Source organism: Phacochoerus africanus, chromosome 8 (genome assembly GCF_016906955.1).
Source record: "Phacochoerus africanus isolate WHEZ1 chromosome 8, ROS_Pafr_v1, whole genome shotgun sequence".
Lineage (NCBI taxonomy): Eukaryota > Metazoa > Chordata > Mammalia > Artiodactyla > Suidae > Phacochoerus > Phacochoerus africanus.
The window spans coordinates 32414224-32440637 of record NC_062551.1 but is presented as its reverse complement, the minus strand read 5'-3'; the positions used below and the strand labels follow the sequence as shown (position 1 = coordinate 32440637).

General features: G+C 39.4%; 1 protein-coding gene across 3 annotated transcripts in view; it reads right to left on the bottom strand.

Moving 5' to 3' along the window:
* Positions 1–26414, bottom strand: part of TOX3 (TOX high mobility group box family member 3) — a 117799-nt gene that overhangs the window by 4207 nt on the left and 87178 nt on the right. For 2 of the 3 annotated variants that reach the window (XM_047792285.1, XM_047792283.1), the window contains exons 3-6: positions 23388–23642; positions 8587–8856; positions 4020–4247; positions 2227–2307 (exon numbers count right to left, since the gene is read on the bottom strand). In XM_047792285.1, coding sequence (XP_047648241.1) covers positions 2227–2307; positions 4020–4247; positions 8587–8856; positions 23388–23642 — 834 coding nt within the window. The remainder of the gene's footprint in view (positions 1–2226; positions 2308–4019; positions 4248–8586; positions 8857–23387; positions 23643–26414) is intronic. The other variant, XM_047792284.1, reaches the window with a different exon arrangement.

The following is a 26414-nucleotide window of genomic DNA, read 5'->3' as shown; positions in this document are numbered from 1 at the left end:
TAGCTGCTTCCTGTGAGATTACCATATTAGCAGCTATTTCACACTTTGGCTTCAGGTTGAAATTATTCTAAACCTGTACCTTGAGGACTTTTAGTTGCCTGCAGTGTCTCTTGACACGGGGTGCTCTCAACTGCACTTATCCAATGCAAAAAAACAAAAGCAGAACAACCCCCTGCCCCAACCAAACAATTTAGATTTTTTTTCTTTTTAAAGTCCACCCTGTTGGTTTTGGGGAGTCAGTGAGTTCCATTTGGAAACGTTTCTGATTTGGCATTTTTGTATCCAGTGTAAAACTTTTAAGGTATCTCTTCTAAGTCAGTCATAGACCTGAGGAGCTCAGTCCTGGATGCCCCATCCTCAGAATGCCTTTTGAGTTACTGGTTCTTGGCTTAAATCCACGTATGGTCAATTATTCATGCTCTAATGCACAAAGATCAGACCTGCTTCTGGGTAAATGAATGAATAAATGATCCACTCAAGAAGTGCCCACACCATGGCTATTCGTGTCACTCCGTCTAAATAGCCATGGAGTCCACCTCAGTTCTTAACAGCGACAGCCCACACACATTCCGTGGTTTTCTACCAAAGTGTAAATCTGCCTCAAGCAATTGGTATTAACTCTCCATGTGCATCTTCCAGAGACTCAGAAAAAGGTTTTGCTATTGACCTGATGAATGTTTTCTCTTTCTAATGAAGTGGGAAGTGTCCTATGACAGGAGGACCTCCCTTGGTTGGTTCAGAGTGACTCTCAATGGTAGATCTTAATATAAAGAAGAAATGACTTCGGTAAAGAAGAGAAAAAAGGGGTAAACCCTTTTATTTTTTATTATTATTATTTTCTTTTCTTTTTTTTTTCTTTTTTTTTTTTTTTTGGTCTTTTTGCCTTTTCTAAGGCCACTCCCGCGGCATATGGAGGTTCCCAGGCCAGGGGTCGAATCGGAGCTGTAGCCGCTGGCCTATACCACAGCCACACAACGCGGGATCCGAGCCACATCTGCAACCCATACCACAGCTCTCGACAACACCGGATCCTTAACCCACTGAGCAAGGCCAGGGATTGAACCTGCAACTTCATGGTTCCTAGTCGGATTCGTTAACCACTGAGCCACGACGGGAACTCTAAGGGGAAAACCCTTTTAAAGTGGCTTTGCCAGCAACACCAACCCTACTCTGAGGTACTTTGAGGCCTGGACAATGACAATGAAAGAGAATCGCTGCTTGATAGAGGAAATACATCAAGAGTAAAAACATCTGTTCAAAGTATCCTCCCCCAGGCCTCTTCAAATTCTAGGAAGGCTAAGGACAAAGTTAATTAAATGTTAGAACATAAAGTAACAGCTCATGCTCCGTTTTGAGCAAGGTAGTAATAATCCAGAGCAACCTTTGCTTTGGAATACGGGTGCGTTTTCTAACACATGAGGGTCCGTTGTATACTCAATGTATTTATACATGTATACATGTCCTTTTTTAAGCACTTGGAGCATAATTTTATTTTAAATAATCATGAAGTTTATTTATTTATATGGTGTGGAACAGTTTGGTCAAAAATGCAACATCCCCTATTACAATAATGTAACCATTGGAGAATTTATGATCTGATGTCCAAAAATGCCTGACAAACATACTTCTCAATTTAAACAGAGGACTTTTTCTTTTCTTTTTAAGACCACACCTGTGGCGTATGAAAGTTCCCCGGCTAGGGGCCAAATCAGCAGCTAGCCACAGCTGCCAGCCTATGCCACAGCCACAGCAACACCAGATCCGAGCCGTATTTGAGACCTACACCACAGCTTGGGGCAGCACCAGATCCTTAACCCACTGAGCGAGGCCAGGGATTGAATTCATGTCCTCACAGACACTATGTTGGGTTCTTAACCCACTGAGCCACAATGGGAACTCCTAAATAGAGGATGTTAACACAAATCTCAGCCCTGGATAGGAAGAAAAAAAGGTAAGAGGCTGTTTAAAATTTGTCTAAATAGCATCAAGACACATACATAGAGATCCGTGAATCTCTTGGAAACAATTTGGATTCATCATCTTAAAGTAACTCTTATTTGTTATGCCATCATCCTGGTGATCTCTAGTGGAAACAAATAAGTTTATGAGTTGCTCAAGATGTCTTTTTTGTTGTTTTAATCAAGTCTAGGAGGAGGCGCATTTATGTTTTCAATGCTCAGGGGCTATTTTCCACATCGTAACTCTCTCAGAGACTGGCGAGCTTACCTTAGAAACGAGGCTGGCCCTGTAGGCAGCGAGAGCTTTCAGGTATTCTTTTTTGGCAGCTTCTGTTTTCCTTTTATATACCTACAAAAAAGGCCACAATTAGCACCACTTTTAGCATACACATTCTCTGCCATAAAATAACTGCTGTGCAAATTGGGTCACCACAGAACTCACTTAGAAAGTTGGCCTCCCTGGCTTTGATTTGTAACTGTAACCACACACAGAGATACTAAAACAAAAGGAAACCCTGTCACCCTCACTGGAGCACAACTTTGATGCTTACAGTTGCAAAGGAGAAAAAGATCTCAGGTTGTAGCATAGAGTTCCTGAGAGTGACAGCCGAGCGCCTCGTGCTCAAGCAGTAAATAAGATAACAAGAACGAAATTTGCGGCAAATGGTTTAAATTATAGAAAGTTAACGAGTTTCTCCATCACTGTCTTCTTGCCCTCACACACATTTCTAAACTGTGCCAAATCAGAGGAAGAAAAACTCACAACAGTAGGGAGAGGGTGTGAAGAGAAGAGAAAGCCCTTTCAACCCAGGTTTTCTTCTGGAGGAAAAAAAAAAGGTCAGAAATAGTAAAAGATGAAAGATTTCCATCAGTGATGCCAGTGAGTTACATAAATTAATCTCAGCATATTAAACCTGATTTGGGCATCCTTTTCTTAACAGTGGTCTGATGGCTGGCTATTATTCCAAAGTGCAACTTTTTTTTTTTTTTTTCCCCTCCAGAATTTAAAAGATGCAGGAATTCCCTGGTGGCCTAGCAAGATAAGGATCCAGCGTTGTCACTGCTGTGGCTCGGGTTTGAGCCCTGGCCCGGGAAATTGCATATGTCAAAAAAAAAAAAAAATTTAGATGCAGCATTTTGTTAGCCTTTAGGATTACTGGGGTGGAAAATCAGTCTGCAGCACATAGCATGAGGCTCAGTACAAACAAACAGGCAAATTCAAGAGTTGTACCATCCCAAGGTAAATAATCAGTTAATAGGAATGAACTCATGATTTGTTTTAAAAGAGAAAAAGAATGCCAAGGAAAATCAAGGGTTTTCCACACTCTTCATTCCTGAAATAATTATTCTGGTTTATTACCAATAAGGGTCTATTCTGAGGACATGTAAAGTTAACTCCTATCTATGGTCTTTGGAGTTTCATGCAAGGAGCCAGCATAGAACTGAGCCCCAAGAAAGCCATTCTTCTTTCCATTTGTGTGGAGAACTTGCACGGAGAAGACAGGAGGCTAGACCCTAAGGAAGTGTCTCCCACCAGCATGGCTAATTTCTCAATACCTCTCATACTGCCGAGCTTTCAAATGAACTTGGAATAAAATTTCAAATGCCCAATGACAATAATGAGACATGCAGAGGCGGCTTCAAAGTTTGGAAACCCACCAGGATGGCACAAAGGTTCAGAAAGATGATCAAAGAAAAGGCAAGCAGGATGGACCTAATCCCTTTGTAGTGCCCTTTTTGAACAAAACAGGGGAAAAAATTCCACATTATTTAAAATGAAAAGATTATCATCAAAAGTTTATGCTTGCAGGATACTGCCTGGATTTCCTCCAACTCTCTCCTGAATGGGTTCTGAACACGCACCCGTGAGGGAACAGTTAAATCCATATAACTGGAGAGTGGTTTGGATTTACATGTTTGTGTTTTTTAATCCCATGGCTTAGAAGGGCTTTCATGAGAAGCGATTGTGGTGAGTGGATATATTCACTCAGCAAAGGTGTAAGGAGTATTCGCGCGCAAAGCAACATGGAACTAGATGTCTGTGATGAATCTTGGCCTCACCTGCTTTTGTTCTTCTCCGAGGCTGTCCCACATGGATGCTACGATTTTTGAGACCTCTCCAAAGGTTGCATTGGGGTTTTGACCTTTAATTGCAGCCTGAGTGTCTCTGAAAAACAGGGCATATGCTGACACGGGCTTCTGTGGCTCATTGGGATCTTTCTTTTTCTTTTTCTTTGGAGTCTTGGGCTTCTTGCCAGAATCTGGAGCAGCTCTTTTCTCTCCAATGGCCTGCAAAGCAGGAAGAAAATTCACTGCATAGAATGTACTTGCAGAGAATGCAGAAAGATTTATCCAGGTCCCCAGTTGTTCTTTTAAGGTTTTGTTAAGCATCATCAACAGATGACTCACCACCCAGATCGGGGGAGGGGTAAATTTGCCAAGACTGAACTGGACAGCAGAGATTAGCATTTAGAACATTGATTAATGAGACCCAGAAGTATCTTCAATACATTCACAACATATGCTCTAAATAGCAATTATGAGTAATGAAAAACAGAACACTCTGTACCAAGCAGTGCTATATATATATATATAAAATGCAACACATGTACTCATAAACAAAATATTTTACATTTTCAGAGGTTTTAGCAGTAAGCCTAAATAATATTCAGGATGTTGATCCTTTTCAGATATTTTAAATGAGGTCCCTTGCCATAGGCACATACCATATGTATGATCGGTCTGAATTGATTTTTTTCAGGCTTGGTTTTTTTATTTTACCAGAATGTTACTTTGCTAATGGTCTCCGGAAACTCAAATGGAAATTAGCTGTAATCCTCAAGTCTGCACAATAAGGGAAAGGTCATTTTTATTTCTAAAACAATAAAAACTTTCTAAAGGATAGGATTACTAGAAATGTAAAAATGTCAAAAACTCTTAACTAGAGCTAGAAAGGAAATTGATATTTGTCATACAATTAAACACGTGTAAAAGAGCAGCAACAGTAAGTACTCAAAATCGCCAAGGCTATAAAGAAGACTAATAAGATGTTTGTTATTATATATAGCAAGTAACCCTGCCCACAAGAATACTGGCGTCGAGAAGCTCACACGTGTTCATAATGAACTCCGAAATCAAAACCAGAATGACATGGGTACAGTTCCCCAAATTTATATACCACTGAGCTCCAATATACACCTGCTACCATCATCTAATTTCACTAATCATATACTTATCAGAGAAGCAGGGGAAATGATGTGTCAACCTTGTTTTATGCCCCCTGGATTATAGTTTGACTACATTGGAGATCATTCTGCAGTTAACTTCATCAAGAACCCTACTGAAGAGTTTGACAAAATCTGTTTCAAAAGGCAGCCTTAGGCAAGATCAACAGAGATAGATTCCAGTTGCTAACAGATTAGCTTTTAATGGCCTTGAGTCTTGAATCTTAATTCAAATTTTCCAAGACTATCATTACTTTCTAAGGGAGGGTCATTTGGAACTTAATCCAATTACTAGACTCCTTAGGGAGGAAACTGATAAAAAAAAAAAAACCTTTTCTTTGAGAGTATCTAAACCCTCAAGGTGTTAGGAAGCCAGAAGCCTACTTCTTGCTGGGCCTGCTGTTTGCACTATTTGAGCGATAACCACACCTATGCTTTATACAAGTAATTTACAGAAGTCAGTAGATGTTGAGCTAGGGCTCACCTCTCCTCCAAAATGCCATCTTTCATAACTCACACAATTAATTCAATACAATTCTAGAGCTCATAGTCTTGTTTTCTAAATCCTCAGAATGAGTGAGACTTGTTTAATTCTAGTTTATGAATCTAAACTTGCAAGGGAGTCAGATGTCTTTAAGTTGGAGCTTCAATTGGAGCCAAGTTTTCTTTCAATGAGAAATATTACTTTAGCCACACGAAAAAATATATATACACAGATTTTTCTGATTGAGTCAAATAACTCTATTCTTTTCTTGGAAGGGAATTTGACACTGTTTGCACCAACAATACGCTGACCAGTGGCAAGATGAAAGTAATTTCCAGTGCAGATTTTTCCAAATAAGAAGAGTTCAGTTTCATTCCCTGTAAAACAACATTCAAATATTGACAACCTTTGACGTCTTTCTTGGATACCCATGATTTGCCCTAATCGTCACTGGCTTTTAAGAATAAACCCGAAATGAAGAATCTCACAGTTTAAATAAAAGTTCAGGATTAATTCTCCTAAAAAAACTTTGCATAGTTGAGTCAAAGAGCTGTGAAACATGGAGAAACAGCTTGGCCACAAAGACCCAATCAACAATATTGTTAATCTTCCTTTTTTAAGTTAAGTCGCTTAAAAGATAAACTGGATTCCTTGTCTTTACACAAAACCTAGACCCTGGCTTAAAATGGAACAAGCTAGCAGTCCCATGAAAGGTCCTCTTTAGACCTGACACTTTAAGATTGATGGAGAGGTCAGTTTTAAGATCAGTGGGAAGGAGTGAAATGAAAGGAATCCACTTGAAGTGTGTAATGGCCAGTTATAACTCAGCTCTATCTTATAGTTTATTATTTCCCACTTTGCCCCCCTGAAGTCCTGAGAGTGTGAGCAGAGACTGCTAAGCACACGTCCCCACCCTGTGTCCAATAGACCAAACCCTCCTTCTTAGTATCCTTGCACCATTTCTCCTCTTTTCATCTAACCTCCCTCTTTTTTATCATGTGCCATGTTCTTCAGCTCCTCTTCTCCATGTCTTATTTAAACATAAATTATGCTCAAGGTAAATATAAATGATGCTCAAAGTTCTGGCCTTGGCTTGCTCCTTACACACCCTGAGATCCTGATAACTTCTATGTTTCACATCCATTTGCTGCTAATGATCCCCAGATCTATAGTTTCATCTCCAATGGCCTGAGTTCAAGACGCAAGTAGAAGTGTCTCAAAGTCAACCCCTACCGTGTCAAATGCTCATCTTCCTCCGGGGGTGGGGAGGGGGGAAACAAACAAAACACTCCTCTTTTCTTGGACTGATCCTTTCCATTTACTGATATCCACTCAAACTCAAACCCAATGGATCTTTTACTCCTTCGGATTCATGGGCTCACCAAACCTTAATAAATGATTCTTCGTCTTGAGTATCTCACTAATCTGGTGCCTCCTGTCAGTGCCTCCCTTTGCTAAAATGAAAGGAAATATTTCATCGCAAAATGATCTTTTAATGGTTTCCTTCTCTTTGGTTCCCTCTCTTTGTAATGCATTCTCTTTGTAATAGGTATACAGCCCTAGGCATCTTCCTGAAGAGTACGTGTGCTTATGCCATTCCTCTATGCAAATACTTAGCTCTCAACTACCACCAGGGGAAAAGCTACATTTCAGCCACTTGAAGAAAGACCTTCAACTTCTATTTCTTTCCTCCCCATGTCACATGGTTCATAATACCCATAAATGGCCATGTACTTCCATTACTCCCTGTACCAGAATGCTGGCTTCTCTCTCCTGCCTCGCAAACTTTTATGTATCCTCTTAGACCTAATTCAAACATCACCTTCTCAATAAAGTCTTCCTCAAATCACTCTCCTAAGCAGAATCGATGACAGTCTCAGCACACCAGATACATCAGTTATACCACTCATTACATCTGGAGCTGGTTTTTTGTTTTGTTTTGTTTTTGTCTTTTGTCTTTTTAGGGCCGCACCCGGGGTATATATGGAGGTTCCCAGACTAGGGGTCCAATCAGAGCTGTAGCCACTGGCCTACACCACAGCCACAGCAACTCAGGATCCGAGCCACATCTGTGACCTACATCACAGCTCACAGCAATGCCAGATCCTTAACCCACTGAGCAAGGCCAGGGATCAAACCTGCAACCTCATGGTTCCTAGTTGGATTCATTAACCACTGAGCCATGACAGGAATTCCCTGGAGCTCGTTTTCAACATTGCTATTCATTCCCAGTGGGAGGTCTCAGGGGCAGTCATTCTTGTATCACCATATCTCGAATCTCATATCATTCTTGGTTCTGGTGATACAAATCTTTGTATGACACATAATGAATGAATGAGGAATGAGGAATTGTATGTCTAGAATAGGTAACTTATATGAAACAGGATATTTTTCTAGGCATTCAGAGAAGTCACACCTGCAACTAAATTTCTATTTCAAATTAGGTATATTTGAATAATATATAATTTCCCTGACAAAAGCAAAGACGGAAAGAAAATGGCCCTAAGTGATAAACATCACTGAAGATGCAAGACCATCCCACGGGGCAATAGTTCCCCCAACCAACTAGTTGAAATTTGTCCACATGGACATTAACTTAGAACCAGAGCAGTTCAGAATTTCTGGAAAGTCTAATGCAAGCCTTGCCTTTTGCACATTAGGAAAATTAAGCCTACAAGAGTTAAGTGACTTGCTCAATGCCTTACAACTAGGAGAAGCCAGATCTCACAATTTGCAGTTGAATACACTTTGCATAGAAAATAAAAGAGTGAAGGAAAAAAAATTGAGCTCTCATAAACTGAAATGCTACTCCAAATCCTTGAAGAAAAAGAAGGTAATGCCATGCATGCAGTTCAAAGACATGAGCAGGACATGATCCCAAGTTCTCTGGTGAGTTACACAGTAAAGGCAGTTCACTTACTCTGTTGGATTCATCAGCGTCCTCTTCATTGATGGAGCTGGAAGGGGAGGGGGTTGCAGATTTGCTCGCTGGAGGTGAAGGAGAAGTGTGGGGCACACTGGCACCTCCCAGATTCAACCCCAGCTGGGCACTGAGCTGAGACTGGTTGATGGTGGTGAGCTGGGCAGGAGGCATGATTCCAGAGCGAGCAGCATCTGTCATGTGGACGATGGACCTCATGACCAGGGAGGGATCCTGACGGTACTGTGTCACTTGTGTGTGGCTCTGGTCCTAAAGGGGCAAGAGTGAGAGGGAAACTTAGTTTTCCCATACATCAGTGAATTTGCAGGGGTTGGGGAGGAACCAATGGTTGAAAGGGGTCAAAAGGTACCAACTTCTGGGAATCAAAGAAATACATCACGAGAATGCAATACACAGCATGACGGCAATGGTATTGCATATTTGAAAGTTGCTGAGAGAAGAGATCTTAAAAGTCCGCATCATAGGACAAGAATGTTATCTAGACTTACTATGGTGATAATTTCATCATAAATACAAATATCAAATCATTACGTTGTACACCCGAAACTAATAGTGTGTACCTCGATTTAAAAACTCACTGAACTTATAATGTCCACTATTTCTTAGATAGATCTGACTTGTTGCAATTTTGATAGATCTGACTTTCCCCAGGATAACGGTTTCTATTAATTTATTACCTAGAAGGACGCCTGCCAGAAAGTTGAAAGGTCAACTTTCACAAACCCCAAATTACCCAGCCTAGTCTACTACACCCTAGGACTATCGCTGGATGACTTAACTAAATGATAAAGATTATTAGCAAAGGGAAGCTAAAAGTCCACCTCCTGCTTCTTACTGAGGCAACTAATGACAAAGAAAGTGTTGAAGCAGAGGTCCAGCCATTTCAGGCCCACCAGTTGGTGTGCAGTCCTTCTCATACCCAGTTCTGTTCCATTACCCTTTTCCCAGCTCTCCAAGAGGAGAGAATCAGTTCTCTCTTTTATCCTTCCAGGAATGCATATGACATGTAGAGAGGATGGGCTGGAGATGCACAGAGCAAACATCTGTTTGCTTCAGGTCATCTGCTCTGTAAAACCCTCCATGGTTAACCAGAGGGTCGTTCCAATTCTGAATTACACCATCAATGGCATCTGGAAGTTATTCCATGTCTTTAGGATTGGTAATTTTTTTCATCTTAAACGTACTTTGTTTTCTTTGCTTCAACCCACCCTGATTTAACGTACTAACGAATTTTTTTAAATATGTATAAGGAGGAGGCATTCGCTTCTCTGAAGTTTACTGCTGTCACTTCAAAAGTAGCCGTCTCTGTTTTGGGCAGTCATACAAAAGGCTTTAGAATTGTTGCTACCTTATTTTTTTCACTCCAAAAAAACCCCACAAAATGAAGACATGCTTTTTTAAATGACTTACTTTAAGACATCATTTAAGAGGGAGTCCGTGACTTTATTGAAACCAAATTCTCTTGACTCACAATGACCCAGAATCTAATTTTATACACAAGCCTATGAATTCTTAACTCTTCCTCTTTTGAGTCTTTCTGATAAGGTTTATTTTTGCTCTTTAAAGAAACAAATGAATTATAACTCGGAGTATTTGGTTTCTTGATCTTAAACATTATAATGCCACTAAATAAGAAGCCATGGCTAGCCATAGGAAACTAGTTGAATAAATTATGATCGATCATACTACAAAGTATTATGAAGCCTTTTAAAATAATGAATTAAATTGATGGGTATTGACTTAGAGCAGAGATCCTCAATTTTGGCTCTGATGACATTTTAGACCAGATAATCCTTTATTGGTAGGGACTGTCCTTTGCCTTGTAGGATGCTGACAGTAACCCTGGCCTCTACCTACTAGATGCCAGTAGCAACCTCTCTCCCCCACCAGTCATGACACTCAAAACTGCCTCCAGACATTGCCCCCTGGAGGTCAAAACTGCTCCCACTTAACCATGAATCTAGAGGCGGATGCAAGATACAGCAAGTGAAAAAAGCAAGGTGCAAAATAGTTACAGCAGGCCCTTTTTGTTTAAAAAAAAAAAAGTGTATTGGGAGTTTGGGATTGGCCTGTGCACCCTGAGGTCTATGAAGTGATTGGCCAACGGGGACCTGCTGTACAGCACAGAGAACTCTACCCACTATTCTGTGATCGTCTATGTGGGAAAAGAATCTGAAAGAGAATGGATGTGTGTACGATTATGATTGAATCACTTTGTTGTACAGCAGAAATTATCACAACCTTGTATATCAACTCTACTTCAATAAAACTTTCAGAATGAAAAAAAAATTTAAATGTGTAAACAGTGGTTACATTAGAGGAGGCTAGATTGAAAGGGTAAGCAGGGGAGTATCTTAACTTTTTCTTTTTCAAAAACCAAAACCAAAAGAAACAAACTAAAACACTCTAGTTAGGAAAAACTAAAAAGAAGATACACACGCAGTCAAAATAGTCTGTATAGCTAATTGCTAGGGTTTAATAGGAAATGCACAAATTTTCCACTTCTTGACCTTTTCTGAGTTATCAAATTCCTGCAGAATCTCCTGGAGAAATTTGTCACACATACCAGAACAACCCCACTCTTCCTTGTCTCACTGACAATATTTTCTTCCACTTCTCCTAAAATACTACGTTCTACTGGCAAGCGTCCTTCTGCAGACTCATATCACAAAAGTGGATTTTATGTCATCAGTTTGTCCTAATTTCTTTTTATTAGTGTTCTTCATACATTTAGCTATTTGTCTTCAAATATTTGAGCTGACTGTCCACTCTTGCATGTTCTTTGAAAGTTCCACCAATGCTTGCTAATGCCCCTTCCAACTCCCAGTTACTGGGAATTAAGCTGTCTTATGCTTAATTTTACTCTCCAAATACATCTTTTAGAATGCTCTTAAAAAGTCCTTTCAGAGTTATTTATGTATTTCTTTTTCTTTTTTTCTTTTTACGGCTGCACCTTGGCACATGGAAGTTCCCGGGCTAGGGGTCAAATCAGAGCTGCAGCTGGTGGCAACACCAGATCCGAGCCAACCTACTTCGCAGCTCACAGCAGCGCCAGATCCTTAACCCACTGAGCGAGGCCAGGGACTGAACCTGCGTCCTCATGGACACTATGTCGGGTTCTTTACCTTTTGAGCCATAATGGGAGCTCCCAGACTTATTTAAATCTAAATGTTTTAAAATATTTACAAGCAACGCCATGGTATTTTAATTCTGACTGTATACTAGTAAAGTAGTTAACTGGCATGGTCACGAAGAATGAGATATCCTTTACACAGCTTTCTCATTGACTGAGGAATTACTTGGCCCGCTTTACGCAAATGCCCATGAACATCGGCATGCATGGATGCTTGATTGATGCATCCCAGACATACATATTTCACAAGGTCATCGTCAAAGAGAAGGCCAAGTTTGCTTGGCTTTATCAGCGCTTCCTGATAAAGAACGCTTTCTATCTGCCGTTTATGCCATTATTACAAACCTGATTGCCTGAGAGCTCCTGTTGACAAATAGCCAAGGTTCACGAAAAAGGAAGAGTTACCGTATGTTGACCCCGCCAGGACTTGTGCTAAGCTTACCACGAGTTTTCCAATTCAACCCTTTAAATAACTTTCTTTTTATTTATTTATTTATTTTTTTTGTCTTTTTGTTGTTGTTGTTGCTATTTCTTGGGCCGCACCCACGGCATATGGAGGTTCCCAGGCTAGGGGTCGAATCGTAGCTGTAGCCACCGGCCTACGCCAGAGCCACAGCAACGCGGGATCCGAGCCGCGTCTGCAACCTACACCACAGCTCACGGCAACGCCGGATCCTTAACCCACTGAGCAAGGGCAGGGACCGAACCCGCAACCTCATGGTTCCTAGTCAGATTCGTTAACCACTGTGCCACAACAGGAACTCCTAAATAACTTTCTGAATTAGGTACTATTATACCTCTTGTTAGATGAGAGTGAGTCCCTGGGCCACGGAGCTGGCTGGTGACGGCTTGATGGGGAAACTGTGCCCTGGGGAACCAGGTGCCACCGTGGCGGAAGCACACACTGACGGAGGAAAGGGGCTCTGAGCTCTCCACCGCCACCATCCCTCTTCAGCAAAAGCAACTCTCTTCTCATTTGTTTTATACGTTGAGATTCCTCGCAACATTTCTTTTTTTCTTTCTTTTTTTCCTTGTAGGGCCACACCCGCAGCATATGGAAGTTCCCAGACTAGGGGTCGAATTGGAGCTATAGCTGCTGGCCTACACCACAGCCACAGCAACACGGGATCTGAGCCACATATGCGACCTACAGCACAGCTCACAGCGATGCCGGATCCTTAATGCACTAAGTAAGGCTGGGGATCAAACCTCCATCCTCATGGATACTGATAGGGTTTGTAATCCTCTGAGACACAATGGGAACTCCCACATTTCGTTTTTTAAAAATTGGGTTTCCCTGCAGTGGGGAAAGTGTGCAAAACCACCCCTGAAGGATAGTGGTAATGGGGTCAAGGTCTTGCCAAAACTTAGAGCCATGCACATAGTCTTCAGATTCCAAAACTGCTGGCCCCGCCTTTCTTATGTCCCACAGGACAATACATCAAGCACCTCTGAAATATTTTCAGGCAACCTCTGAACCACATAATCAATGCATCAAAATGTGCTAGCATTTACCATGGTCCACAGTTATCCGATAATAACTTCCTATGTGTGAGGATTACAGTATAAGAAGATTAATGGTGAAAGTGTCTCTTTAGAGATTCAAGTTCCTTTAGGGCCACCGATTATTAACTTCCTTGAGGAACTTGGCCATCCTTAACAGCTCCAATCATTTTCTATTAAAGAAAAAAAAAAGTACCCTTTAAAAGACACTTCCTTTGATCTTAGGATTTCCACTTATCAAGAGAAAGATGTCAGCTCAGTTGAAAAGTATTAATTGGGAGTTCTTTGGTGGCTCAGCTGGTTAAGAATCCCATGTTGTCACTCCTATGGCTTGGGTCAGGATAACTGCTGTGGCCTGGGTTCAATTCCTAGACCAGGAACTTCCTCAGGCCATAGGCATGGCCAAAGGAAAAAAAAAAAAAAAAAACGGCTTTATTGAGCACTTACTATGTGCCAGGCCAGAGAAGCCAGTATACTTATTATATATCTTTGAAAACTGGAAAATTACCATGTGATTCTTTTAAATATCGCTCTAATTAAATAAAATTTAGAATGGATTAATAAATTTACTATGACAAAGTATAAAGCAAGAATAATCCATATATATGTATATACCTTCAAAAATAGCTCACAACTTTTCCTAGAATTAATGACATCAGAAGGAAATGTATAACCATGATATAGCCCTAAGATATTTAATGCATTTTTGCAAATCATTGTCTCACTTATTATAGTTAAGCCTTGAAAGGTTTACCAATGATCACCAAAAGACAAAGCAGCGAGTGGGTTATAAGAGATTGCTGTTATCGAGTTCAACAATAAGGACTGAATGCTGGTAGCTTTTCTGATCCCTCTCACAATTACGTTTAATTTTACCTTTTTTTTTTTGTCATTTTAGGGCCACACCTGCAGCATATGTAAGTTTCCAGGCTAAGGGTCAAATCAGAGCTGCAGCTGCCAGCCTAAAGCCCAGCCAGAGCAACCTGGCATCTGAGCCGTGTCTGCGACCTACATTGCAGCTCATGGGCAACACCGGATCCTTAACCCACTGAGCTAGGCCAGGGATCGAACTCACATCCTCATGGATACAGTCAGGTTCATTACCACTGAGCCACGATGAGAATTCCCAATTATGTGTTACTTGGAGAGTTCATTTGCATCAGTTTCTAAATTGTTCATCCTTTGGAAACAACTCATTCTCTCTTCTCATCTCATTCTGTCTTCTAATTGATAACATTAGATAAGGGCTTCTCAACCTCAAAAGTATTGACATTTTGGTCTGGATAATTCTTTGTTGAAGGAATGCACCCAATTCTTTGCTTACAACACCCCCGGAGCACTCTAGATGTTTAACAGGCTCTCTGGTCTCTACCCTCTAGGTGCCAGTAGCCTCCTCTCCCCCACCAGGTTGTGCAACCAAACGTCTCCAGATGTAGGCAAGTGTTCCTTGGTGGCCAAGCCTCCCGACCCCCCATGAACAGCTTTATCACACAAATACAATAGAAATCAACTTCTTGAGGGGGAGGAGGAAGGAGTGTCCACAGTTCTATCTGTGAAAACAGACACAATGAAAATATTTTATGAACACATATGCATAAACAAGATCCAAATGGTGATAAATACTGTTAAAAAAAATACTGGTTGTACAAAAAAACATTATTCAGGACAGGTGGCCACATTTGATTAGGTCAGCAGGAAGGGTCTCTCAAAGATGACTTTTGAGCTGATACCTAAAGAATGAAGACAAGCCAACCATGAAATGAGAAGAAATTATGTTCCAGGCAGAGGGAAGAGCACGTGCAAAGTCTGAGGTGGGAGAGAGTGTTTGGCAAGTCTGAGAAATAAAAAGGACACCCATAGAGGTGGAAGCCAGGTAGACAAGGTGAACAGCAAAATGCAGTGGGTTTGGAGCGGCGAGAATGGGCCAGATCATGCAAGGTGGGGACATCAGGAAATGCTTTCCTGAAGGGGTCACCCACTGAGCTGAGGTATAAAGAGTAGAAGCCACATAAGTCAGAAAAAAAGAGATGGGTATCCCACACAGAGAGGAAGAACATAAACAAAGTCCTGTGGCCTAAGGTAGCACTTGCGGTAAGAAAAGGAGGGGTCGGCATTACTGGCCAGGAAAGGCCAGGCTGGCCATGAAGCTGGCGAGGCCAGCAATGGCCATGAGTAACGGGTTTTGTAATCCACCCCGGATTCCATTCAGGATGTAGAAGGATGCCATTGAAAGTTTAAAGCTCGGTACTCGTCTAGTGAGGTAATTCATTCCAATACGCATTAACCGATCATACTTCATGGGCAATCCATTAACTGTGTACAACTTGGATTTAATTGTAAATAGTATGACGATAAAGATACAGCCTAATGCCTCAACCTATGCTTTGAAGAGTACTCGAGGATGAATTTTTGCTATCAGAGAAGGTCATTCAGAATAGGGAGGTCATGAACTTCTCAGAACAGGAAGCACCTCGCCTTCTATTTGCCGGGTAAGTACCATTCAACAACACCTTTGCTCAACAATGCCTTGCTGGTTTGTGTCTGTCTCGGTTGGGGGAGTGTTCAGCTGAGGCTTGCTTCTCTCTCTACTGATGCTTGCTTCTCTCTCTTTGTCTTTTTTTTTAATATTTATTTTCCATGCTTAGTTTTTTTGTTTTTTTGGCCATGCCCTAGGCATACAGAAGTTCCCAGGCCAGGGATCAAACCTGATCCACAGCAGTGACAATGTCTGATCCTTAATCACCAGGCCACCAGGGAACTCCTGTCTTTTGATTTTTTTAAAAAACAGGAAACCAAGGAATGGATATTTCAGGTCTCAGTCCTTCCTTCATTTTCTGAAACTGCCTAAAGCCCAGTCTATTACTGAGCATTAACTATTTGAGTGAAGGGTTAAACATCTGAATAATTTTATATTAAAAAGGAAACTTTAGATCACTAGCATAAATTAAAAACTGGGATCCATGGTACTCAGAGGGATGCCAGATAAATACCAAGTAAAGTATTTAAAAAATCCCATTATAGTCTCTCTAAAACCAGGGATCTGCCTAAGGTCCTGGGCCAGAGTTCTGCTTTTGTCTTTTTGAAAAAGGATGAAAGAGGTGTGAGAGACTTACTAGCCCCTTGACTTAATCAAGATCGAGAGAGATCAAAAAGGTGAAAAAACTGTGTTCTATTATCATGTCTCTATTCCATATAAGGTATGAGGGTTTTGGGGGGATGGGGAGGGGAAAGGCTGGATGAGGTTTGCTCCTATTTGCTAAGCCAAGAAAACGCTACCTCCTCTCCATATTCAGATCTTTTTGGCTCCTACTTTCAGGCCTGAGGTAAGGACCAGTTCCTCCAGAGTGAATTTCCCTTTCCCTCCCATGCCTGGCATTTATCTTCTCTCTTTCACTTCGAGTAGAACATCCTCCTGCATTGGGTTTGGTTCCTTTTACAAATGTAAGATATAAGCTTTCAGATGTAGCTTTACATTTTAAATATCACACATGATTCTATTTTATTTAGTTATTTACTTAATTTCATTTTATTTTTTATTTTTTGCTTTTTAGGGCCACACCCACGTGGCACACGGAAGTTTCCAGGTTGCCAGCCTACACCACGGCCACAGCAATGCCAGATCTGAGCCTCGTCTGCAACCTATACCACAGCTCACGGCAACGCCTGGATCCTTAACCCGCTGAGCGAGGCCAGGGATCAAACCCGTATCCTCATGGATACTAGTCAGACCATCTCCCCTGCGCCATGAAGGGAACTCCCTATTTTATCTATTTTTACTCAGTACTATGGTGCTTACTTCCATCTGCACTGATTTTATCACAGAGGATTTTTAAAAGTCCCACATGCAAATGTGTTTAATGCCCCTCCATCTACATTTACAAATAAATATTCTCCGTAATGATCCAATGCTGGGTTTTCATAATAAAAGATAACATCTAATTAAGAGGCAAATAACCCAAATATATTAGCGGCCGTGATTAAATAAACACATTTTCACTATGCAGCTTTTTAATCAATATTTCTTGAGAAATGGAGTAATTAAACAATTATCAGCAATACAATCGCTTTGTGTTAATAAGTATCAGAGAACTACACATAGGAAATTCAGGCCATTTATTTTATGCTCAATTATTTAGTTATGTCCTATAGTGATGTTAAAATTTTATTTCCAAATAAACAATCAATCCGTACTTATGCATAGCTAGCATATTCCCAACCCCAAAAGAACCTGAAACAAATATAGTTATGCCAAATGCATACCGATGATAATTATAGACCTACGTACCATAAACTCCATAGTCATCAAAATATCTGCACTGAAATAGATAATTTTTACTTAATAACTACTCTCAGGGTTATAATCAAACATACATACTGATGAAAGTTTTGTGAAAAACAGTCTTCCCCAAAGTTAATTAATACTTTCTCAGCAAAATAAAAATTTTTAAGAGTTTTTTATAAAACAATGGTATTTTCTCATATACCCCGTAACTCCTTTGTTTTGCCAAGGAGTCAGCTCCAAGTTTATTTTATTCAATCCTAAATACAAATTTTCAAGAGGAATTCCATTCTGACACCTGTTGATACTTTAAAGACACCCTCCCATTTTTATTTTGTAGTCAAGGTATGCTCTCAATAAAGCATATCCTTTCATTATCCTCTCATTCACTCATATGTTGGACAAAGAAAATATTTGAGAGCCTAGCATATTCCAGCCCGGACACTCTTCCAGGCCTGAGGATGAGAGTAGCCAATGAGACAGGTGAGGGCAGAGGACAGGTGGTACCCAAGCAAAGGGCACCATTTCCAAGAGCGACACGTGCTGTGAAGACAAGGAAGTGAGGCAGTGGTACGCATCCCTGTAAAAACCATTTAAGCCATCAGGCCACTTTTATTTGGGAGACTGAGTAATATAAAAGGGTGTGTCTACTGTCTCTGACCCCCCCAGGGGAAGTACTGCCAATGCTACAGGAGATTCCAACTGCAGATACACATGTTAAAAGCAAGATACAGGGAAATACAGACTAACTTTTTAATAACACTTTTCCTTGAATGTGATAAATCAAGCAAATAATCACACGTCACACTTCACAAGAGCTAACTGGGTTTTGTACAAGTTCAGAACATGCTCCTTCTTGAATACATGATCCTAAAGTAAACTCAACCTTTCGGACGCTCATAGATTTGGGATGAGTAGGCATTTCTAGGCCAAGAATAGAGAATATTTCTTTTAAGCTCTGTATGGTCCAAGGCTGTTCGCTCTACCAAGAAAGGGAGCTGAGAAAATGTCTGTGGCCTGGGTGTTTGGGGCAGACAAGTGTCAAGGTGTAGTAACATCCCAACTAAAGTCGACTTTGAACAGCGTGCCTCTTTGAAGCAGTAATCAGACTCTGAATTTTTGCATTCCATGGAAGAGACACGGCTAATCAAGAAATCAATTTTTAAAATGATTCGTCTCCAATGATTCAGAAAAATAAATAGCACTTAGTAGGTGCTCAGGAAATGTCTGCTGAAGTTAATAGGGTTTCAATTTGCAAACATGGACATTGCAGATAGGTTCCATTCCATGCAAAGTGAGTTATTTTGCTTATGTGAGCTGTGCCTTTTCTTGTTAACTTAAAATAAAAATACGTTTCAACCATAACTTGGCCAAAAATAAACATTACTGAAGTAATCATTCAATTTGTATGAAAAATTGTTGGTTCCCCCAATGGCTACGTGGTAATCGTCCTGTGGAATTTAACTCTGCAGCCTCTATTGACAATGGCAATGAACACGTCCATAACAATAATAAGGGCTTGTTTTAATAGAACGTTCCACGCATTAAACACATTAATGACCCATGAAATAACTGTTTTATCTGTAACACATTAAGCGACACTGCTAAAACAATGTATTAATTGAAAGTCTGCTATTTCTCTTAGCGTTAGATTTTGGAAAGTATAAAAACGGCATGAACGTTATTTCGTGAAAACAACAATAACTCAAAATTAGAGCCATGCTAAATGACTGTGTGAAAAATAAAAAAACTTCTAAACTAAGCTTGGTAATCTTAGAAGTATTGTTTTGATACGTTCCCATTTTTCTGATCAAAAATGATGTCTTATGACTTCAGAGCTTTATGGTTATTTTAAAAGCTGATAATTTTTCTTCTCTATGTGCATACCTTCTATAGGACTTTTTTTCCCCCTCTCTTATTCTTTCTTTAATAAGTACGGAGACTACCATACTCAAATTTACCTCCCTTACTTGCATCTTTTTCAATTTTCGAATACCATGTTCGATGTGACGAGAGCACCAAGAGCATTGAGCATTGTCTATAAATATGTGCTCTCACAATTAAGTCCAAAGCGATATCAAACAGAAGATGTCGGTCCTCTAAACATGAAATATAATGCATGAAGAAAACGTACGTGAATTATCAGTGTGTTTCATAAATTCTCTTTTGGGGGGCATACAAAAAAATATCAGACTAGAGACAATTATTTTACTGTCTGTTTCCTGGATATCAAAGAGAATTTTGAAATTCATCAAAGCTAACCTTCTGTTATGTACAACAGGCTAAGCTGAAAAGAATGTTAACAAGTTCAATTTTCATTCAATCAGCACTACTGCTCTCTGAAATGTTTCATTGCAGGAAAGAAATAAAAATAATCTATATGGTAATTATGAGGATGAATCCCCCAGTAACTTTCAGCTACATGAAAGGTCAGTTCTATTCAAGATATTTTATCAGTCTCCTGCACATACTCCTGTCCTGTCATTTTAAATCTGAACAGCATTTTATTTTCCCATTTACAGCTACCTGCAGAATTAAGTACTTAAGCCAAATAAGAAAAAAAAAAAAAAAAAAGAAAGAAAGAAAGAAATGTTGAATGCTGGCAAAGGCTATAATAGCATAGAGATAAATCGTTCAGCTGCTCTCTCTCAAGCCTCTAGGGCTGCAGATTTTTCTTCTCCTGGTGCACTGTGGGTATTCAAAACTTGTTCAACATGATTTCATTTCATTTCAGGCACTGCCTGAGAAAACTAAATTACAGAATCAATCATACAGAAGGTCAGAGTGAGACTTCATTACAAGTATTGCATGCTTGCATGAATATCTTTCATTTATGACTGACCCAATATGTCACAATAGCTGTCTAGTAAAAATAATCCACTTTCTGAAATTGATGTACTACTGATGTCAGTGCTACTCAGCAGGCTGGGCAGATTATAGAGAGGTGTTAAAAAAAAAAAAAAAAACCCTTTCGAGCGCACGTTGTAGATTTTTAGGATTGCAATCTTTTGTAGATTAAAATAATTTCCAGATGATCATCTGAACTGACAATAATGCTGAGAGGTAAAGGATTTTTAACCAGACCATTACTGCTGATTTCGTCCTGCCAACCACATCCTGTTTTAAAATATACGTATCCACAACAAGCAAATCAAGGTTGTTCTTTGAAGTCACAAATGCATCGACTTTCCATGTTTTTCAACAATTCGCTTTTGAATACTGGGGCATTATTTGCATATTTTGAAATGGCAGTGTTAATCATTAGACTCTTTTTAATCCCCCCCTTTCCTTTTTTGTTCTTGCTTTCTGGGTTTTTGTTTTTGTTTTTGTTTCTTTTTTTAAAATCTAATGACACACATTTAAGGAAGATAAACATGTTGTGCTGGTCGCCCACAAAAACACAGCTAATCAGTAATGTGACAAACTGTCACTCTTTCGAAAGGAAAACCAATGAAGCTCTGAAGAAAAGCTGGTTCAATACCACATAAACAAGCTGGCTTTTCTCCGTATATGATGGTCTTAATTCACCATGGCAATCCTCAACCGACAGCCATATTCATTTGAATAATAAAACTTCTTACTTGCATAAGGTATGAAATAGCCAGTGCACACTAGGAAGCCGAATGCATGATATATCAAGTATTATTTATTATTTTTCTGGTGACCTTCCTAAGGGAAATCTCCGAGGAGCTGCTGGGGTGCATTATGATGTAGCCAGCCACCTCGGTACCCGCAGGGAAATACAGAAGAACCTTGACATAACCTATTTTTAACCATGCCTCTGGCGATTCTGAATTCAAGTTTATAGGTGAACATGTCAGGTAGTACACAGAACAAAGCCGACGACACATTGTATTCATCATAATTCTGTCCTGGTACATTTTATTTTTTTCCAACATTTGTGATTTAAAATCCCATGACATTTCTTCAAGGTGAAATTCTACTAGAATTTTCAACAAGATTGGTTTGTTTCCAGCCCAAAGAAATATCATTCGGGTTCAGCAAAACTTCAGAAAGGCACCAATAAATGTGATGAGGTCCATGTAAATACCATGACGACAGCCTGCACTTAGCTGGAGTGCTTATATTTTTAAAAATCAATGAAATAATTCAACTGCTTTAGTGATTAGCAATACATTACAAAAGAAGCATTAAAAATTGAGTCCTCTCTCCCAATGCCAGTCCGTGAAAGCATTGTTCTTTAAGTGTATGTGAATATCATAATTATTTTATGATTCCATCTTTAGTTCTTTCCAATATAGTAAATTCAATTGACCATGAAATGAAATTTCATAGTCAAAATGCCTCCTTTACACTTTTTTATAGCAGCAATAACAGTTTTATAGCTTTAAGGCAAGGTAATTCATCAGATGTTTAATTTAAAGGTAGATTCTTATATTATTAATAAATATTTACCAATTTAATAAAGCACACATTTTAGCATGCATTATAGGGTCTTTTAACTATTTCCCTAACTTAAATGAGCCTGGCTGAGCATCTATGAATGATGGTGAACCTTGGGCAAACTCCCTTGGTGACTAAACACCCTTTTTATTTTTATTATTTTCCAGGCACAACCCTGCGAGCCTGACGGTAGAGGAACAGAGGACAGAACCCTCCCTTCCAGTGTCAAAGGGACAAAAATGTAAGAAAGTCCACAGGAAACAATTATTTGCGATGGCAAGGAACGTTTATGAATACTTAATGACCCTTTCCCGACTGTTCCCTGCATTCTTTTCTAACAAGAAAAAAAAGTAAAAATAAAAACCCCGATGTGCAGCTCAAACACAAAAGATCACAGGCAAAGAAAATTATGTTGCCGCAATCCTATTTGGGAAAGTAATCTTATATTTCAGAGCGCACACTGAATCTTTGCACTGCTAATCCACTACATATTTTGCAATCATCTGTTGTTATCTGGGGAATTAACAATGAAACCAATAAACATCACTGGCATGGTCATAATGTGCAGAGAAATATGTAAACAAGCAATAGGATTTGTTTTTTGTTATACCAACACATCTGTTTCATTTGATCCCAACAAACTATTAATCTTGTTTTAAAATGTCTGCTTTCGTACCTCACCTAGATAGACCCAAATGCCTTATATACTATGGTGGAAAAAAAAAAAAAATCCCAGCAGAAGAGTTTAAAATACTTAAGCAGATTTACTCTGGTGATCGCTGACTATAATTGCGCACTAAGAAAAATAGAACCAAAATTATTGCATTAGCAATCTTAGCTCTCTGGAGTGCCTTCTTCGGTGTTTGCGGTAATAAATAACACCATTAGGCATATTTCACACAATAACCTGCTCTATATGTTCCTCCGCTGGTTATAAGCAATTATTCTTTTTCCCTTTGTCCAGATCACAGTCTGATATTTCATTTCAGGTAGCAGCAAATCATGTGTCCTAAACAGGTTATAAGCCAACAAATGCAAAAAACCTAGGCACCTGATAAGGGCTTTCATTTCTTAAAAAACAAAACAAAACAAAACCAAAAAAAAATGAAAAAAAAAACACCTCTCCTGGGCAAACCTTCAACTCAAGTACACGTCTTTGTTAAACCCAAGGCAGGGAAGGTTGGCTGTTTTCAAACCAATGAATCAGCCTTAGAAATCATTTCAAACCAGAAGGATCATGTTGGGTCATCCTCTTTCAAGTAACTGTTAACCAACCCAACACCGTCTTGTCCAACACCAGGGACTCATCCCGAACCTCTATTTAAATGGCACTAGGAAGAACAGTCCACCTGCTCACCAGGAGACAGGCAAGCACGTACGAGAACACGGGCTCTCAGATCGTCACCCTGAGAAGTGAACACAATAAATAAAACACTTTCAAGCAGTACATCTGCTGCCTACCATGTGCAACCCACTGCTGTGAAGCACGCCGTCTTGTTCCACGAGATTCCTTGAGATGGTAATGGAAGGAAGATCCAGGCTTTGAGGGGGAAACTGGGGCGTGAATTCACTTCCTTGGGAAGGCAACGCATCGCTGAGGCCTTGAAACGGTAGCAGTACATCAGGCATGCCCAGGGCGGGGTCTGACTCTGGAGGTGGCGTGATTGGGGGTATTTCAAACTCCTCATCCCCGAGACTTGGTGTGTGGAATGTCTGCTAAAAGGAAACAAAATACACGTATCTTCATCTTCTGATCCTATTATCTTATTTCTCCTGGGCGGGAACACATGCAAACACTATAGAGCGAGGCCCAATATTTATTTCTCAAAGGAAAACATCTTAAAACACAGACTTCCATATATAAAGTTTTGCTGATCATTCTGATTAAAGATTTAAGTCTCATTATCATATGGTTTTAATGGAGTATCAGTATTAACAGTTTTTTAATGCGTACTTAATTAGCAACATCTGTCTCTGTTGTTAGTTGGAGCACCAGCGACATTAGATTTGGCTATATAACAAATTGCCACTTTATTGATATGTTAGTGAAACAGCTCAAACGCTTACATTATCCACATGCTTCATAAAATGCTGACGCTTTTGTGGTTCACACACACGTTAGGGCAGAAGGGAACATTACACGTATTTACTTTCTGCCACAACATGTGAAGCAAGTCGTGTTAACTGTATGGTTTTCTTTTTTAATTTCCTTATTGGTTTATTCTCAAGTGCAATGAATGCTTCCGTGGAAACTGGTACTATTTGTAAGAGCGCATTTTACATAAGGATTATCAGAGCCTACATAGCCAGTGCTTTTATCTGAATGCGAAGGGGGGCTATTTTCTTTCATGTGAAGATTTTGATATATATTTATCAGAACACTTTTCTGCCCGTCCTCAGCTTTTAAAGACTATAGAACAAGCATTGAGAGATATTGATAGAAATGTACTAATGCTATAGATGCTGCTCTTTTCCTTAGACAAGTGTTCTTTCTCAAGACCTAAGTAGATAATGGACTGCTTTCTTGACTGCTACTTAAGAGTCTTAAAGATAGTGTTTTCACACAGGGCCTTGGGATGTAAATCAGGGCTGTTTTGCGGAACCCCATGAACCACCTTTCTTAAAAGAGAACTTAGATTTCTGTGGGGGGACAGGTCAAGGTCTAGAAAGCATATCCTCTTTGGTAGGGTGAAGGGATTGGGGCGGGGGGCTCATATTTTTAGTCCTAGCTCAGCGGGTCAACATTATAGTTCATTTATTATTAATGGTACTTTTGGAAGAATGACTCGGTGCAAGATAACTTGAATCTGCTATAATTGGTTAAGAGAACTAATTAAGAGTTGAAAATCATCATGCACCAAGCTATCAATAATGATAAAACTTAAACACCATTTAAGAGACAATAGAAATAAACTCAAAGGAAAAAAATTTTCTTGCATATAGAACCCATCGACGGCTACTTGTATCTCATCGGAAATAAAGAGGTCACAAGCTATGGGAGTGTATGGCTGGACAACTAAACATCTTGAGGTTCTTAGCAGATTCAACAGATGCAAAACGTCTGAGCATCATAACACATTGGAAAGCTAGAATGAAATATGAGATCTTCTGGCATACTTAGTCTAATAACAACCCCTCCAAAGATGTCACTTTCTTACTGGGGTACCCCGAGTTCTCAAACACAAAGGGATGAATTGGCCACAAGCGTTGTTGGCTAATGAATGTAGCCCTATGGCTGCATTTGCCGTTATTTTGGCACTAATGTGGTCTAGTAACAGATGCAACTGTAATTTGTGACTCATTTGCTACCCCATTACTGCTTAATGAAATCTAACATATCACATTAACAATACGGATAAACACTCATTCTTGATATGTGGCATTTGGCTGTTTTCATTACCACTGTAATTAACACTTGAAATATTATTTCAATAAATATTTAAAGTACTTTAAAAATGGTCAGGGTAATCATGACACAGACAGAAAACATAACGCAAATGTGTGAATTTCAAACTCAGAGTGTCTGAGTCCCCATGGTGTTATCTATGGGGTGATAGCTATGGGAAGGGAATTGGTTTCAGGCACAATTTTGACTTTACAGCATCAAACCTCAAGTCTTCCTGAATTAGTCTGCACTCATTAAAATGTTGAAAAATCAGATAAATTTACTTTTAATGCAGTGATTGGGAAATCAGGCACATCCTATAATGGAGTGCAGTAACACTTGGTCCTCATTTTTGTTCAAGAAAAGATGTACAGTGAAATCATTACATAAGATTACCTTTTAAATGCTAACATAAAGCATGCCTTATGCTAGGCAGTCAAAATTAAGGAGGTTTTCAGGTTTTTTTTTTTTTGGTTTGTTTATAAATAAGGAGATGTATTTTATACATAATATGTCTCTCCAGCATATTTTTAAAGACAAATTAATTTTAAGCTAGAATTTAAAATATCACTATTTCATAACCTAATAAAACAATACCATAAAATTATATAACTAAGAAAATGCTAAACTCTTAAATGACTTTCCTTGAGTGGTAAGACATTAAATGTGAAGTTAAGCATTCCTTAGAGAAAAGAGTAATCAAAACACTGGCTATCTAAAATTATAAAAATAACCATGTATGGCATCAACCAAAAAAAGACACTGACTTTTGCAATGATGCCATTGGACCAATATCAGATTAATCAGCTAGAATTTATATGATTACTTTTTATAGATATTGACTTTTCAGTGTTTACCTTGTACATGTTAAAGTAGTATGTACATGGTTAAATACCATCTGTACTGAAATGTTCAAAACATTTGTTCCTTTTGATAAAAATGCAAATCTGGAGAACTGTTGTATCAACATATAACAGCCAATGTCTGACACGGTGAATTATCACAGCTGGAATTAAATTGTCTCTGAACAGCTGCTGGCAGAAGAGCTTTCATCAATGTTTGATTCAAATGTAGGGAAAAAAAATCCTACAGAATGAAACATC